Source organism: Nelumbo nucifera, chromosome 4 (assembly GCF_055504915.1).
Source record: "Nelumbo nucifera cultivar China Antique chromosome 4, China Antique-T2T, whole genome shotgun sequence".
In the NCBI taxonomy this organism is placed as follows: domain Eukaryota; kingdom Viridiplantae; phylum Streptophyta; class Magnoliopsida; order Proteales; family Nelumbonaceae; genus Nelumbo; species Nelumbo nucifera.
This window is the reverse complement of record NC_142652.1, coordinates 8,178,532-8,195,388: the sequence shown is the minus strand read 5'-3', so window position 1 is coordinate 8,195,388 and position 16,857 is coordinate 8,178,532. Positions and strand designations below refer to the sequence as shown.

General features: G+C 40.2%; 1 protein-coding gene across 5 annotated transcripts in view; it reads right to left on the bottom strand.

Annotated features, from left to right (window-relative positions):
* The window catches only part of GLE1 (nucleoporin GLE1-like protein), a 98,025-nt gene extending 82,608 nt beyond the window's left edge, over positions 1-15,417 (bottom strand). For 2 of the 5 annotated variants that reach the window (XM_088904529.1, XM_010250402.3), the window contains exons 1-6: positions 14,599-15,417; positions 12,701-12,751; positions 11,748-11,848; positions 11,465-11,652; positions 11,148-11,315; positions 10,780-10,938 (exon numbers count right to left, since the gene is read on the bottom strand). In XM_088904529.1, the coding sequence (XP_088760655.1) occupies positions 10,780-10,938; positions 11,148-11,315; positions 11,465-11,466 (329 nt within the window). In that variant the 5' untranslated portion in view covers positions 11,467-11,652; positions 11,748-11,848; positions 12,701-12,751; positions 14,599-15,417. Of the gene's footprint in view, positions 1-10,779; positions 10,979-11,147; positions 11,316-11,464; positions 11,653-11,747; positions 11,849-12,700; positions 12,752-14,598 lie in introns of those variants that run through there. The other 3 variants (XM_088904528.1, XM_088904530.1, XM_088904531.1) reach the window with 2 other exon arrangements.
* Between the last annotated feature and the right edge of the window lie 1,440 nt (positions 15,418-16,857).

The following is a 16,857-nucleotide window of genomic DNA, read 5'->3' as shown; positions in this document are numbered from 1 at the left end:
GTTGTTATACAAGATAGAAGAAACAAACTTCTGGAGATGAAAATATAAGATAGAGATTAACTAAAAAGAGAGATACTCAAAGCTACAAAGTAAATTTGTTTATCAAATCAACTCCAAAAACTCCAATTACAATGAATCCATTTACAGGCTCAATATAAGGGGCCAGACCTCCCCTTAAAACCTCCAATTCAAAATTGGAAGCTGCTAAGAAGAAACCCCATTTGCACTAGGCCTAAGGCAAACCCATATATAACCAATGTGGATACTAAACTATGAATTCATTTACTCCTAAAATAACTCAAAGTACCTACTGCAAATCCTGCTAAAAATAGACAAATCAAAAACAACTCCAAAAATAAACAAGAATTAAAACAAAAAAAAAAAAAAACAAAGGCAACCAACACCCTATCGGTAAAGTTGTTATATCTTCCATGCATACATCGTGGTCTCTGATTCAAGAATACTCATCCTTGTTTTTTTTATGGGTAACTTCGAACTATAATATATTAAAAAGAATTGAAAGGAATAGTAGAAATCTGCTGAATTAAAAAATATGAAAGAAAAGTAGTTTCTTGAAGAAAGAAGGAGAAGAAGAGAAGTTGAAAAGAAGAGAGCAATAATCTGGCCGCCCCCTTCACTTATTATTTATACTAAAAATAATAGAGGCAAAACATAAAATAGCATATATAACACTCAAAAACATAATAAAATTTGGACTCACATAACTACTGTGGTCCCCACCTCCTATCTAACAACTAACATAAAACATCTACTCAGAAAAACATCATAAAACTGATTAATCTTCAACACTCCTCAAGTTGGGAGTAAAATGTCACACATTCCCAACTTGCGTAGATCATGTTCAAGCTTGTTCTTTGCCACCCCTTTAGTAAGAACATCAGCCAACTGCAACTCTGAAGAAACGTAAGGCAAACAAACTTCTCTGGTTGTTACCATTTCTCTTATAAAGTGTCTACCAACTTCAATGTGTTTTGTCCTATCATGCTGAATTGGATTGTGGGCAATATTGATTGCAGCCTGATTGTCACAATATAACATCATAGGTTCCTCTGCTTTCACCCCAATCTCACTCAAAAGAGATCTAACCCAAAGAAGTTCTGAGACACCATGAGCCATGGATCTATACTCAGCCTCTGCACTTGACCTTGCCACAACCGCTTGCTCCTTACTCTTCCAGGAGATCAAGTTTCCACCTACAAAGGTACACACTCCTGATGTAGACCTCTTGTCATCTAAGCATCCTGCCCAATCTGCATCTGTATAGGATTCTAGCTTCAAATTCTCATGATTTGAGAAAAGAATGCCTCAGCCAGGGTGCTTTTTCAAATATGCAAGTATTCTCTCAATAGCTTCCCAGTGTTGAACCTGAGGTGCGTGCATGTACTGACTCACAACACTGACAGCATAAGAAATATCTAATCGTGCCATACACAAATACAGCAGTCGTCCCACCATTCTTTGATATCTCCCCACATCCTTTACCAATTCACCATCCACACCATTAATTATATGATTTGGATCAATAGGAGTGTTTGCTGGTTTGGTCCCTAGCTTCCCAGTCTCCCGCAATAGGTCAAGTACATACTTTCTCTGTGAAATGAAGATCTCATGCTTGGATCTTGCAACTTCAATCCCCAAGAAGTATTTGAGCTCACCAAGATCTCTGATCTCAAATTCTTGCTGCAATGATTTTTTGAGATCATCAATCTCCTCCAGATCATTTCCTGTCACCACTATATCATCCATATACACAATCAGAATTGACACCAGAGCATCTCTCCTCTTCACAAAGAGGGTGTGATCAGACTGTGTCTGTGTGTATCCAAAACGGATGAGTGCCCCTCTAGACCTGTCAAACCAAGCCCTAGGTGGCTGTTTCAGTCCATACAGATATTTTCTGAGTCTGAACACCTTTCCTTTACCAACATTTTCATAGAAGCCCGTTGGAATGTCCATATATATCTCCACCTGTAAATCACCATTGAGGAAGGCATTTTTTGCATCAAGTTGGAACAAGGGCCATGAATAGGTGGTTGTTAGAGATAAAAGGATACGAACTAACTCATCTTAGCTACTGCTGCAAAGGTTTCAAAATAGTCAACACCATAGGCCTGAGTATACACTTTTGCTACCAACCTTGCCTTGTACCTCTCTATCTCGCCATCGGCCTTGTACTTCACTGTGAATACCCATCTACATCCGACTGTCTCCTTGTCTGGGGGAGATCAACTATTTCCCAAGTTTGGTTTTTGACCAAAGCATCCATCTCATCTTGCATGGTTGTTTTCCACTCAGGTTTGGAGAGATCCTTAGTAACATTCCTGGGTATAGACACAGAATCCAAGGAAAAAAGAAAAGCACGGTAAGAGGGTGATAAGGCATTGTAGGAAAGATGGTGTGAAATGCAGTGGGTTGTACACTTTCTCTTCCCCTTACGAAGTGCAATGGGAAGATCAAGGTCAGTGGGATCAACTGCAACAATGGTGTTAGGGACAGGAACATTATCATCAAAAAACATAACAAGCTTTAGGCTCAAGAGGAATACCTGGAACTGTATCTGCCGAATCTGGAGTTTCAGAATGACTGACAGAGAGTGGTGTGGGTTGAGGATGTGTGGAGTCAACCATCATCTATCGGCATTGATATTTCTGTGAGGCTACCCGTAGTGGCTTAGGTAATGAAACTAGAGGTGCTGGTGCTGGCTGAACTGATGGAGGTGCTGGTGCTGGCTAAACTGATGGAGGCACCAAAGAAACAAGAAGAGGAACAGATTGTGAGTTCTCCTCCTCAAAACTCTCCCCCTAAAGAGAACCACTCGAGAAGGTGGATTCAAAGAAGGTAACATCCATAGTGACAAATCTGCTCCTCGACACTAAGTCATAACAGCAATACCCCTTTTGGTTCTGAGCATACCCAAGAAAAACACATTTCTTGGCCTTAGGATCCAATTTCATGCGATGAGAGCCAAGAATGTGAACAAAAGAAACACAGCCAAAAACCCTCAGAGGTATATGAAATATCTCCCCATCTAGAAAAAGAAGACTAAATGGCACCTTAAACCCCAAAGTCCATGAAGGAACACGGTTAATCAAATTCACAGCTGTAGGAACTGCATCTCCCCAAAACTACACAGGAACTGAATCACACACCATAAGACTCCTTGCCACCTCCACAATGTGTCTGTTTTTTCTCTCAGCAACTCCATTCTGTTATTGTGTATATGCACAACTGCTCTAATGAACTACACCATGTTCTAAGAGATGCGTGGTCAGGTCCTTCTCAAAGTACTCTCTGGCATTATCTGATCTAAAAGCCTTAGTTCTCACTCTAAATTGTGTGAGAATCATCTGGTGGAACTATCGTACCAAGTTAGGAACCTCATCGCGTGATCTCATCAAATATATCCAAGAATATTGTGTATAATCATCCACAAACAAGAGAAAGTAACGGAATCCTCCCATGGAAGGGATATAATATGACCCCCATACATCAGTGTGAACAATATTAAAAGCATTACTTCTTTTATTACTTGGTTTAAAAGACTGTCTACAATGCTTTCCTAAATGACAACTCTCACACTCCAAAGTAGATAACTGAACAGACTCAAACAACTTTGGGAAAAGACATTTCAATGAACTAAAAGAAATATGTCCCAAGCGATTGTGCCAAAGCATAATCTGGTTCACCGACTCTGACCCACTACTACTGTTGCTGCTAACATGATGGCCTGGGTGTCTCAGAATCTCATCCAAAAGGTAGACTCCATTCACCTCACGACCACTCCCAATCATCTTCTTTGACTCCAGATCCTACAAAACACAATTACCAGGAAGAAATGTCACGGAACAATTCAAATTTTTTGTCAAAGAACTAACAGACAGTAGGTTGGTATGAAGTCTAGGGACATGTAAAACAAAAGACAGATTTATGTCATTGGTCACTCTAACTGTCTCCTTCCCAGCAATGGGCATATGTGAACCATCTACTGTAGAGACACAACTGATAGGAACTGAAAAGGGTAGGGGCATTAGTCATGTGCTCAGATGCTCCTGAGTCTATAATCTAGGGAGGTCCCACCTTACCTGAAGTGGATGCAAAATTTGCGGTTCCATATGAACTACCTACATGTGCAAAGGAAGTGGTGTAGTTGGCTCCTGCATTCTGCTGTCCATCTGGAAGGCTAGAGCTAGGTGAATCTTTCTTACTCATAAGCTGTCCAAACCTCTCCAATTCTATTTTCACTGTTGCTACTTCAATGGATTCCCAATCAGTTTGGGAAAGAGAGGCCGAAGAGTCTCCTGTAGTGGCTACATTTGCATTTCCCTTCTTATTTCTTATCCGAGCAGGCATAAGATTTGGATGAAGCTTCCAACAAATGTCCCTGATATGCTTAGGCTTCTTGCAATAATCATACACCAAGTCCTTCTTATCTTCCCTTCTAGTCTCACTACTCCCCTTGTCTCCATTCGGCTTAGGTTTTGTTGTACCAACCATAGCCGACTGGTCAATCCCAGGCTGTCTCAGCATTACATTCCTCCTACTCTCCACACCAGAGACAAAGGCATAGGCCTGAGAGAGTGTCACACCCTCCCTAGAAAGAATATGTTGCCTAGCAATGTCAAATTCAGGGTTCAGCCCTGCCAAGAACTCAAAACCCTATTCCTCTCTACCAGTCTGTGATAAGTTGTTGCATTATTTACACTTTCCCATACCACAATTTCTAAGTGATCTATTTCCTGCCATAGGGTTTTTAGCATGGAGAAATACATAGCAAGAGGGTTTTCTCCTTGTTTCATACTTATCACCTGATTTCTTAACTGATAGGCTCTGGCTTCATTTTGCTTCTAAGAGTAGGTTTCAGTCACTCCATTCCAAATCCCCTTAGCAGTATTAGCCCATAGGAAATTTTTTGCAATTTGAGGTAACATAGAATTACACAACCAAGACATTACCATGTAATTCTCCTGCACCCATCGGAAAGAGTCTGTATCAGGTTTCTTCTCCTCCCCAATGAGATACCCTAATTTTCCACAGGCACCAATAACCATCTTAGCTGATTGTGCCCACTCCAAATAATTTGTACCATCAAGTTTTACTGTAGTAATGATCCCAGACCCAAAATATCACTACTACCTCCAACACCCAGTCCCACAGTACCGATAGATTTCATCTTGGTATTCCAACTCTCCATCTTACTTCAAACAGTTCAACAGTAAGAAAAAATAGATTGGAGACCTTCAACAAATAATGTAATATCACACATAGAAACCAACCCTTCCAGAAGAAGAAAACCCTAGCTGGAGAGAAATCTCTCTCCTCCCCACGCCTCCCAACAAAAAAGAGTGAATTGATCACTCCGAGAGGCTCAGAAAATTCTAGAAACCAAACCGCCCTCTTCAGAAAAATAAAAAGAAAACTAACAATACCTAGGCACCCAAGATCAGATCAAAAACAAAGAGTCCAACTTTTTTGGGACTCTTCCTCATACTCTAGTTCTTCCTAATTTTGATGTCGAACAGTAGATCACCTTCCTAATGACTAGATCCCACCAAAAAATCCAAGAACTGGGCAATCTATAGCAGATCAATCATCCCTTTACTACTTCATGCAGTCGGCTGATCTAGGGCTGCATGAGAATGCTTCATGAAACCCTAGTTGATGCTTTGATACCAAGTAGAGATCTGCTGAATTAAAAAATATGAAAGAAAAGTAGTTTCTTGAAGAGAGAAGGAAGAGAGAAGGAGAAGAGAAGTTGAAAAGAAGAGAGAGCAATAATCCGGCCGCCCCCTTCACTTATTATTTATACTAAAAATAATAGAACAATACAAAGACAACTATGCCCTTATAGAGCGGAAAAACATAAAACAGCATATATAACACTCAAAAACATAATAAAATTTGGACTCACATAAGTACTATAGTCCCCACCTCCTATCTAACAACTAACATAAAACATCTACTCAGAAAAACATCATAAAATTGATTAATCTTCAACAGGAATTAAGAACTTCAATCAGGACTTCAGAAGTCTAACAAGCTTCGCAGTCAGGGATAGAGCTAGAATAAGATTCTACGAAGATCGTGTGAAGTTTGCCCAAGACTGTTCAGGCTGTCTGAACTGGAAGTGAGTATTCAAAGCTACTATGAAAGAATTGGGGAACAGATAATATGGTGTCCAAGGTTTAGAAGACCACTCTTGGACAGGGAGATAGAGGAGTGTTTAAATCTTCTGGAGAAGCTGGAAAGAGTGAAGATATGGTGGAAGGATTGCTCAAATGGGAAATTTACTGTTAAATCCTGCTATTCAGCCTTGTTGAGGAACCAATTGGAATTTGACTCAATTGACAGATCTAGGGTAACCCAGTGCCCCCCAGGGTGGAAGCTTTTGCTTGGCTGGTGGCTATGGATTGTGTGTTGACATTGGATCACTTGAAGACAAGAGGTTTCAGCATGGCCAATATGTGCTTTATGTGTAAGGAAGCTGAGGAATCTGTTTTCTATCTCTTCTTTTCATGTAAAATCTCTGGGTTTCTGTCAAGTCTCTTCATGGCACTCTTTGGAGTTGGAAACTTCCAACCATGGACACCTAAGGAAATCTCAAAAACATGGCCAGGAATTAGGGAGGGAAGAAGGCTAGAATAATATGGAGTTGTCTTCGATTTGCCATCTGTTGGAACACATGGAAAGAAAGGAACAGAATAATCTTTGAAGACAAGGAAGGGAAACTGGAAAAACTAATGGCGGTTGTTGACAAATCTGTTGCAGATTGGGTTCAGGTTTTGCCTGAGTTCTCTCAGCTTAAGAGAGAAGATTTAGGAGAAAGATTATGGGAGATGGTGGGGTTACAAAATTGTGAGATGGAGAGCTAAATTTGTATTTGTTTCTGTTCCGTTTTTGATGATAGGTTTTCCTTAACACCTGTCCAGGATGTACTATATCTTTTTTATTTTTAATGAACTTTTTTTGCTTATTACTTATCAAAAAAAAGAATGGAATATGTACAGCATGTCAAGCATCCCTTTATGAGTGTTTATCAAACCCCTTCCCTTTTTAACCTTTTACACTACAGCTTTACAGCTTTGCCCAAAATAACTGATTCTTGTTAAGCTAAAGCATCAACCAAGTTACTAGCTGGATCTAGGCACCAACTGAAAGTAGAAACCAGATCTATTTCTAACTAATCTATCTCCTATGTGATCTGTCAGTATTGTCACAATCCATGGATGTTGTCTTTTATCCACCGTATTACAACATTTTAGCCACTTTCCACTTTCATCTTCTTGTACCCCAAAAACTTCCCGAACTGCAGGCCTTGCAAAATCGTGTGCAGTTCAGCTTGAATGGAGTCTCCTTTGCTGAATGGAAGAGGGTGGACAAGAGACACAAAATAGCATTTGGCATTTGGGAACATAGTCCTTTTAGGTGAAAATCAATCTTGTAGAATCAGACTAACTAGCACCAAACCCTATAGATATTTTCTGCTGGACTTAAATTCATGGATCACGCTCTTCGATGTCAGGAATAAAAAGAAAAAACAAAAAAAGAACTTTCCTCATGTATCTCAAAGCTTCTCAAGATCTACAACCTCAATCTGTACTTCATTAATTGGATTTGGATGAAATTTCGCAAAAGTCCCATTACTCATGTCTGCAAGAACTTATACATTAATATCAGGACTATCACTTTTTCTAATTTTGTGAGTAACTAAAATGTCATACCAATCAAAAAGATGAAGAGCACATGAGAGGATGTACATGTGTGAAAAAACATACAATTTTTTTTAATGAATAAACGATTTATTAACGATATGTCAGAAAAAGTAACAAGAACCCCAAGGAGAGGCACAAGGTGCAACCTCCCTTGAGTTTGAATGTAAAAACGTATAAATGCAGCACAAGATAGTTGTCATGGAAAAGCCTAGGTGGGCACCTAGTGACAGCTCGGCAACTGAGAAACCATGGGGATCACCCAGCCCAAGCACCTAGTTGTTTTTGTACAAGGTACTTTATAGTATTTTTATACTTTTTAGTTTTTGAGTTTATAATATTTTTATATATTTTAGTTCTTATTTGTTAGGATTAGATCAACAAATAAGTCAGGGGTCATTGCCTTGAGCTCTTTTTTTTTTTTGATAGGAAACGGTAACTTTCATTAGATAAAACCATAAGAAACAACTGTCACCTTCCAAGGTAAAAGGTGACCCCTAAGCTCTTGAAGACTTGACCTCAACTAAATAAGCAAGGAAGAACTCAAGGAAGAGATGGAAAAATTTAACCAATCAACACATGATAAAGGAAAAAATAAGAAGCAAACCATATTTAACAAATCATGTAAAGTTTATCTCTAATTGCCAATGAGTGTGTGGAGGATATGCACAGAACAAGGAGGAAAGGAATTATGTGCAAGTTGGATTTAGAGAAGGCTTACTATATGGTTGATTGGTCTTTTTTATGCAAGTGTTGGATTGCTTTGGTTTTGGGGAGAAATGGTGTAAATGGATCATGGGTTGTATAGAGACTTGTCATTACTCCATCCTGGTAAATGGAAAGGTAGTGGTGGATCACCTCCCAGCTATTAGGGGAATTAGACAAGGGGGCCCCCTCTCTCCATTTCTTTTCACCTTGATCGCTGAAGTGTTGGGGAGGCTAATTGAGAAATCAGATTCAAGAAGTCTTGTGAGGGGATGGAGAGTTGGAAAAGAAAACATTCCTATCACCCACTTACAGTTCATTGATGATACAATTATGTTCTGTGAGGGGAAGGATGTGAGATGGGCCGAAAACTTGAAGTTGGTGATTCAAGTGTTTGAAGAAATGTCAAATATCGATAAGAGTTGTTTGGTGGGGATCAATATGGAAGAGAGAGCTATATTGGAGAAGGTTGAAGCTTTGGGTTGTACGGTGTCTCAATGGCCGTTGAACTATTTGGGGATGCCCTTGGGGGATAACCCGAGGAAAGAGAGCTTTTGCAGCCCCGTAATTGATAGATTTGCTAAGAAGTTGGCCTCTTGGAAGAAGAATTATTTTATCTCTGGGTGGTAGAATTGCTTTGATTAAGTTTACACTAGCTAGTTTGTCTGTGTATTACTTATCGGTTTTTAGGATCCTAGTGAAGATAAGTAGGAATTTGGAGAAGTTGATGAGAGACTTCTTGTGGGAACCAGGGGAGGAGAGGAAGGATCACAGGGTGAATTGGGAACTAGTCTCTAGGAGTAGGGCTGACAGAAGGTTAGGTTTTGGTAACATTCAAAGGAAAAATTAAGCCTTGTTGGGGAAATGGTTATGGAGGTTGGGAGGTGAGGGGAATAAACTGTGGACGAGGGTAATTTTAAGTATTCATGGTCAAGCAGATGATGGCTAGGACATTGGGACTTTGGCAAGGTCTGTTGGTGCCTCTCCTTGGAAATCTATACATGCCATTCTTCCTTCCTTTCTGCAGCACATCATGTATGACCTTTGCTCTGGGAATCAGATAAAGTTTTGGGAGCACATTTGGGTGGGTGAGATACCTTTGAAAGATCAATTCCCTTCCTTGTTTTCACTCTCTTGGTTTAAGGGCAAGGTTGTGTCCAGTTTTATAATTCCTTCTCAGTCTAATTTTGGGTTTGATTGGGATCTGAGGCTTAGAAGAGGCTTAAGGGATGTACAGGTTGAAAATGTCATGAGTCTAGTTCAGATCTTAAATTGGGTGGTGTTGGATCCCATTGAGAGGGATAAGAGATTGTGGACCCTAACTCCCACTGGAACCTTCTCTTGTGCCTCTTTCTTCAAGTCCCTATCTAGTCCATTTGCACAAAACTTTCCAGTTAAGGATGTTTGGGGTGAGCTGATTCCTCCAAGGATTGGAGCCTTTTGTTGAGGAGCCTTCCTCAGAAGATGTAATACTTGTGACGTACACATACTCCAAAGAAAAAGGCCTTTTTGGTGCTTGTCTCCAAATTGGTGCATTCTTTGCAAGGCTAATGGTGAAAGCTCCCACCACTTATTAGTTTCTTGCCCCTTTGCTACTGATCTTTGGAAAGGGTTTCTTTCCTCTTTTGGTTGTAGGTGGACACCACTGCCAAACATTCAAAGTTTGTTTAGCCCCTCATTCTTTGGTTGGCCAAACAAAAGGGGAAGGATAAATGTAGAGATGTGTTAGGGTTGTTGTTTGTTGGACTCTTTGGGAGGAAAGGAACACCAGAATTTTCTCTGAAGTTGAAAAAAGTAAAGAATGCCTTAATGAAGTAGTAACAGTGAGGGTGGTACATTGACTGAAATCCTTGGACCTATTTGTTGATATTTCTACGAATATGTTGCTGAATATACAAAAGTTAATCATTGAAGGGGACTCAAAGCTGGTATTAAGTTGGTTACAAGAAGGTAGTGGACTTTGGAAATATGCTAATGAGAGGAAGGAGATTAAGTAGCTAACTAGAGGACTGGAAATCAAGTTTCAGTGGGTCAAGAGAACAGCAAATGCAATTGCTTATGCTTTGGCAAAGCAGGGGGTGGGAAGGGATCAAATGTTTTGGGCTGTTCTGTAACATTTTCTTTTTTGTTATCTTCCTAGAGAGAGTTAAGCTTGTTTATCTCTCTTTGGAGTGTTGTAACTAAATTCTTTTAATCTAATGAATTCTAGTTATTGATCAAAAGAAAATTTATCTCCAATTTGTGAAGTCCAAAGACAAAAAGGAAAAAAACTGGAAATGGCAAGAACTTTTGCATAAAAGAACTTCATAGACAAAAATAACATAATAAGGAAGTAAAATTTCTCTACCTTGTGTAAAGTTCATTGCAAGAGAATCGCTTGCTAACAACTAAATTTTGAGCAAGGACCTCTTCGTCCTCACTTTCTGTGTCCTCTGTTTCATTATCAGAAATACGCATGACAAAAGCCGAGGGTCCCTTGTTAGTTTCCTTGGCATTGGGATCTTCCCTGAGAAGATGGTAGAATAGCAGTGAATACAGAAAGTAATCTACCAAGTAAAAAAATATACAGGAAAAAGTATCACAAATATATTAGCACTTGTTTTTCTACCAAAAGAACAAGCAAAAAATTGCTTTTTTGGCCAAGAGGGTGGGGGTATCAATAAATCCCACTTGCAATAACATGTGAGTGATAAGGACCAGACATGGAATAAGTACCGAATTCTTGTTTTGATAAAATGTTCGGGAACAACAGAAGAGGGATTGAGCTTCAACTCTAATGATTTCAACTCTGATATAAGCCCCTCTGGACTCCAATCCGGTTGGGGATCCACAGTTACCCCATTAATACTTTTGGGATAATGCAATTCCAATTTAACAGCTCCCCTGCATCAAAAAAAAAAAAAGTGTTGAAGCAGACAAAGAAACATAAAACAAAGGGGCTACAAAATTCAACTTAACAATATTAAGATGTCAAGAACGAATGAACAGAATTAAGTTAAAAAGAAAGGCAATAAAAAAGAGCAATTACACACATTTTCGATAATACGGCTACAGGATTCAATTTTAAAAGGTGTATTTAGAAACCCAAGTCTCAGGTATGAGGCGTTCCTTGAAGATTCAGCCAATTGTCCCTACTTTGACTTCTTTGAACAAGTAAATTTGTGGAAGGAAAACATTAAAAACCCTGGTTCTGTTGCCGGGACGCCAGAAAACTCGATACCTGAGGGCAAGAGAAAACAATATATACAGATCAGAGAGAGAGAGAGAGAAAAAGTAGTTCAACAATGAGTTAAGAATACATGAAATAAGACTTACCGAAAATTAAGGCTACTGTCAAATCAAGCCCAATCCTGGCATTTACTGCAACCCCATATATCACAACTTGCAAGAAATATACATGGGGCTTCTATCATGACCTGCACCAAAACAAGAATATTCGGTGAAAACATAGAGATTAATCAGAAGTTTTGTTTAGGAAATATTTCTTATTAATCTTACTATAAGCACATAATTCCTTTACCAAAGATACATGGCAAGCTCCTATAGTTCCAGAAGGGAATCCCTAAATCTTTGAGGAAAGCTTACCAAAAATAGGTGAACTTGTAGTAGTTAAGTGCAATCCTAAGATGGGGTGTTGTCCATTGAGATTGATGCATTATGCCATTACCTAAATGAATGATGAACTTAGTTGCACTTGAGCTAGCTTTGGTGGGGTGGGAAGTCAGAAACCTTTTTTCTTTTGGTAATAGTGAGAAAAATAGAAAAGGTTAAGTTCAACAAATGGACAATTTAACAAAAACCGAAAGACTAAAAAAAATAGATGACAATTTAACAGACTTAACTCGTTTACTGGCATAGAAAGCCTGAGACTCTTCTTCTTCTTCTTCAACTTGAAAGGAAAAGGGGAAAAAAAAGACTGATAAGTTACCAGAAGGCAACTGTGAGTGTCGGAAAATGGCTCACTTGGGGCTGAGTTGGAGTCACCACCCATCATTGGGAACGAATTTGGAGGGATGGGCCTCCCGGGTTTTTCCACTTAAAATCATTTTGGCTTTTTAGTGACTCCACATATAAGGTGCCAATCTTACCAGCTCGGGTATGATTTGGATGGGAGAAGGAAGGGTTTAGGCACCCCTCTCCTGTGTCCGATAGATGGGGCCTACACGGGTATTCCAAGGCTAAGTTTGGCATGAAATTGAGGTCAAATACCATTCTGAATACAGCAGTTTACACTTCCATTATTTGTGAAGGATAAAAAAGAAGCCTACCTGTAACCATTAAAAGACGAGCAAAAGCTTGTTTAATAGCTATAGCCCAAGCTGAAATCAATGGCCATCAAATACATGAGATTAAATGAAGATAAAAAAAGGAGGAAAAAAACTGATCAACATTTATCTCTCACACAATTCCAATGAAAAAGCAGGCAAAATGATAATGACAAGGGAACTAATGAGTTGAAGATCAAGGACCCTAGATCGCACAACAAAGTAAGAATCGAAGCTTAACTAATCCTAACCACTGAATTTATGATTGGATAAGCATAACAATAGGATAAACGATTGTCGATATACTAAGACGTCTAACTAATTAAAACACAACTTTCTTATCAGTTTAAACAGCACATCTTGAAATGATATGAAAATAGATCCCAATGCCGGTATGCTGAAATGCGATAGAACCAAGTGGACAATTACAGAACAAGAAAAGCAGAAATGCAATCACATCTTATTGATTTGATAATATCAGGAGTTAAAAGTATATGAAAGTACAAGAAAATAAACAAGGAGACAGCAGCACATAGTAATGTGAAACCAGATAAACATCAAAAATGGCAGCACATGCAAATAAAACCAATCTCACTATGCGCATTTAATCAAATCTCCTAGATTGTAGTGGAGTAGTTCAACAGGAACAAAGTGAAACGCTAACCTGAACTCCACTTATTCCTATTTAGCGATGAAAACAAAAACAAAAAAAAGGAAGAAAACAAAGAAGAGAAACAAAAGGCCTATAACAGATAAGTTGATCTTTAACACAATATTGGTGGTGGGTGTGAGCATCAGAAAACGGCTCACTTGGGCTGATTTGGACTCGCCACCCATCAATCAAGTGAAATAGAGGTGATGGGACCTCCAAGAATTATGCCAAAAAATCATTTTTGGTTTCATAGTGACTCCAAGGCTCGAGGCACCAGCTAACCAGTCCGGGTAAGACTCATATGAGAGAGAGGAAGGGGTTAGGCACCCCTCTCCTGGGTCCAAAAGGCGGGGGGTCCACAAGGGACTCTAAGAGTAAATATAAGCAATTAATCAGCATCAAACAAGATCCTAAATTATTTTACTCGACAATGAGAAAATAAAATAAAATAAAAGATAATTAATGACCAACTACTGCGGTAGAGGATCTAACATTTTGATTATTATTTAACATGCAGAACACCTAAGAAGCAGTTCCATTACTCGGCTATAACACAATTGATTAATAATGAAAAGGAAATAAAATAAGATAAAAAGGCATCTGAAAATTAAAAAGAAAAAAGAAAAAAAAAAGATCCTAAACATCTAGCTGATCGGATTTCTGTTAAAAGGAAAGATAAACATGCTATTTGTGTTAAGATTAAAAGAAAAAAGAAAAGAAAATCATGCTAATTGGTTCGGGAAACAAAGGTTGACAGAGGATTGGATGGACTGATCCTATTCTTGCAGCTTTGATATTAGAAGGAAAGATAAATAAAACAGGATTTAATAAACCAGTTGTTCTAGCAGGTATTATCAAGACCGGATGAAACTAAAGGTCAAGTTACCATTCCATCAACTCAAAAGGTCAAGCTAATTACAGTGAAAAAAATAATTGAATAAACCAGAGGCTTTTCATGAAAAAGAAATAAGAATCTAGCCTACACAAATCAACCATTGACTGAGACAATTGGATCTAACACCAGAAGAAAGTGTAATCTAAGAAATCATCAGTAGCAAAGAAAAATTAATCACAGAGAAGAAAACTTAACAACAGAGAAAAATTATGACAGAGTTGGGAAGGGGACGAGAGCTTACAGGTCCGTCGACTCTCTTCCCCCCTCCCTCAACCTCCGATTAAAGCCGGATACAGGGAAATAAAATAAAGATAAACCAAAAAAAAAACTAACTACAGAGGGGAGGGGAGTTACCTGACTGTGTCTGAACCCAAAATCGATCAACAGAACAAAGGGAGGGAGCTTCGGCTGAGCTTCCGGTGAGCGTCACTCGTCTTCGAATTTCACGGAGATTGATCAGGATGTTAATGGAGCTAAGAGGGAGGTTCAGTAATGAACTTCGCCAACTGGTCGAGGATGGGAGCTCAGGCGACCATTGTTGCGTCCGGATCTACTCCACGGACGATGAATACAGCAGTACAGATGAGCTTCAAGTCTACTTCGGCTTTGGATAGTTAGCACTCGAACAGATATGGCTCCGGAGGAGAACAACCTATAGACTCATGGGAGCAATACGCAATGCCGGGTTGAGTTTCTTTGACCGGCGAGATCTCTGTGGCCGCTGCGTCGAATTCTTCTATCCGAACGGGGAAACTAAAGAGGAAAGGGTCGATGGAGTGGGAGAGTTGGAAAATGATGAAAGGTTAAGAGGGAATGATGAGGGATATAGTGAGGTCGAGGATCAGTTGGATTTTTTCCAGGAGATAGGATGAATTGAACGAGAATAACAGAAGAGTTTCGCCACTGCAACTCCTCTCTTGTTCGTCGAAAGAGATGGTAAATAGTGGAGGAGAGAGGGAGAAAGAGAAATATGGGAGAATAGAATAGAGAGGAGGAAAGAAGAAGAGGAGAAAATGACTGGGGAAGGGTTACACACCACCGCTGTGTGACGGTTCAGCCACCATCAGCGCCATAAGCACGCATCTAATTAGTATGTAACATGTTCAGTATATGATTTTGTCACTCCCCAAAAAGATTAACGTACTGTTTGTGCTTACCACTAACATGCGAGAGGAGATCCAGGAAGGGATCTCACGGGTTTATAATGAGGACAAGCCTAGAGGTAGCTCTCCTAAAGACAAAAGCACCAGCTCAAAGCATAGCAAGCGTGACAAGTCAGTTGACAAGCTTGCGACCATGGACAAGTGCATCATGTACTGTGAAGCAGTGGTTGGTGAAACTCGTGACCGTGTGGACGAGCTTCAACTCAACCTTGAGACCGTAGCATCGGTCATGGAAAGATTGGAGGATCATTCCAGTCCGGTGACAGCTCCAACAGGCCAGACAACCCACTAGAAGACCTGGTGAAGTGCCTACAGATCCAGCTCGAAGACTTGAAGGGCGAAGTGACCCTTTTGAAGAGGCTGATGGCCAGTACAGCCAGCACACCTGCTGCTCCAGCCCCTCCAAAGATCAAAGTCCGCGAGCCTACCTCATATGCAGGGACCCGCGATGCCCAGGAGCTTGACAACTTCCTGTGGCAAATGGAACAATATTTCACCGCTGCCAAGCTCGTTGAGGAGGCGGCCAAGGTGCGTACGGTTGTTATGTATCTTACTGATGTTGCTATGTTATGGTGGCGCAGGAGATGTGCCAATGTGGAGCGAGGATTATGCTCCATTAATACCTAGTCTGTGTTCAAGAGCGAGATAAAGCGTCAATTCTATCCAGAGAACGTGGAGTACCAAGCCCATCGGAAGCTCAAGAACCTAAAACACACGGGCTCATTGCATGAGTACGTGAAGGAGTTCTCCGCACTATCGCTCGAGATCACAAACATGTCAGATAAGGACCTGCTCTTCAACTTTATGGACGGCCTACAACAATGGGTCGAGCTTGAACTCCAGAGACGAGGTGTGAAGGACCTCGCCACAACCATGGCCGTTGCTAAACAACTGGTAGACAATAGGCGACCAAGCAAAGGCGGCCCCAAACCCAACTCATATCAGGGCGTAGGGAAGATAGGAGGTGATAGGAAACCTTACTACGCGCCCAAGGGAGACTCCAGGCCAAATAAACCCAACACTTTTAAGTTTTACAGGAGACCCGAAGGAGACTCTGGATACAGGGGTGGCCAGTTTGTGAAGAGAACACCTCCGACACCATGCTTCATCTGTGAGGAAAAACATTGGACTAAGGATTGTCCTAGTCGGGGAAAGCTCAATGCCTTGCTTGCAAAGCTTAGTGATGATGAGCATAGCGAAGAGGAGAAGGAACCAGAGGAGACAAGAATGGGGGCTCTACGAAGACTCAATGCAATGAAGAAAAAGACGAGCCCGCAAGGAGCACCGAAGTTCAAGCTGAAGGGACTGATGTATGTAGACATTCGCTTGAATGGTAAGCCCACAAGAGCCATGGTGGATACAGGTGCTACCCACAACTTTATCTCTATGGAGGAGGCATCCCGAGTATAACTTGCACCTACCAATGAAGTCGGATGGTTGAAGGCTGTGA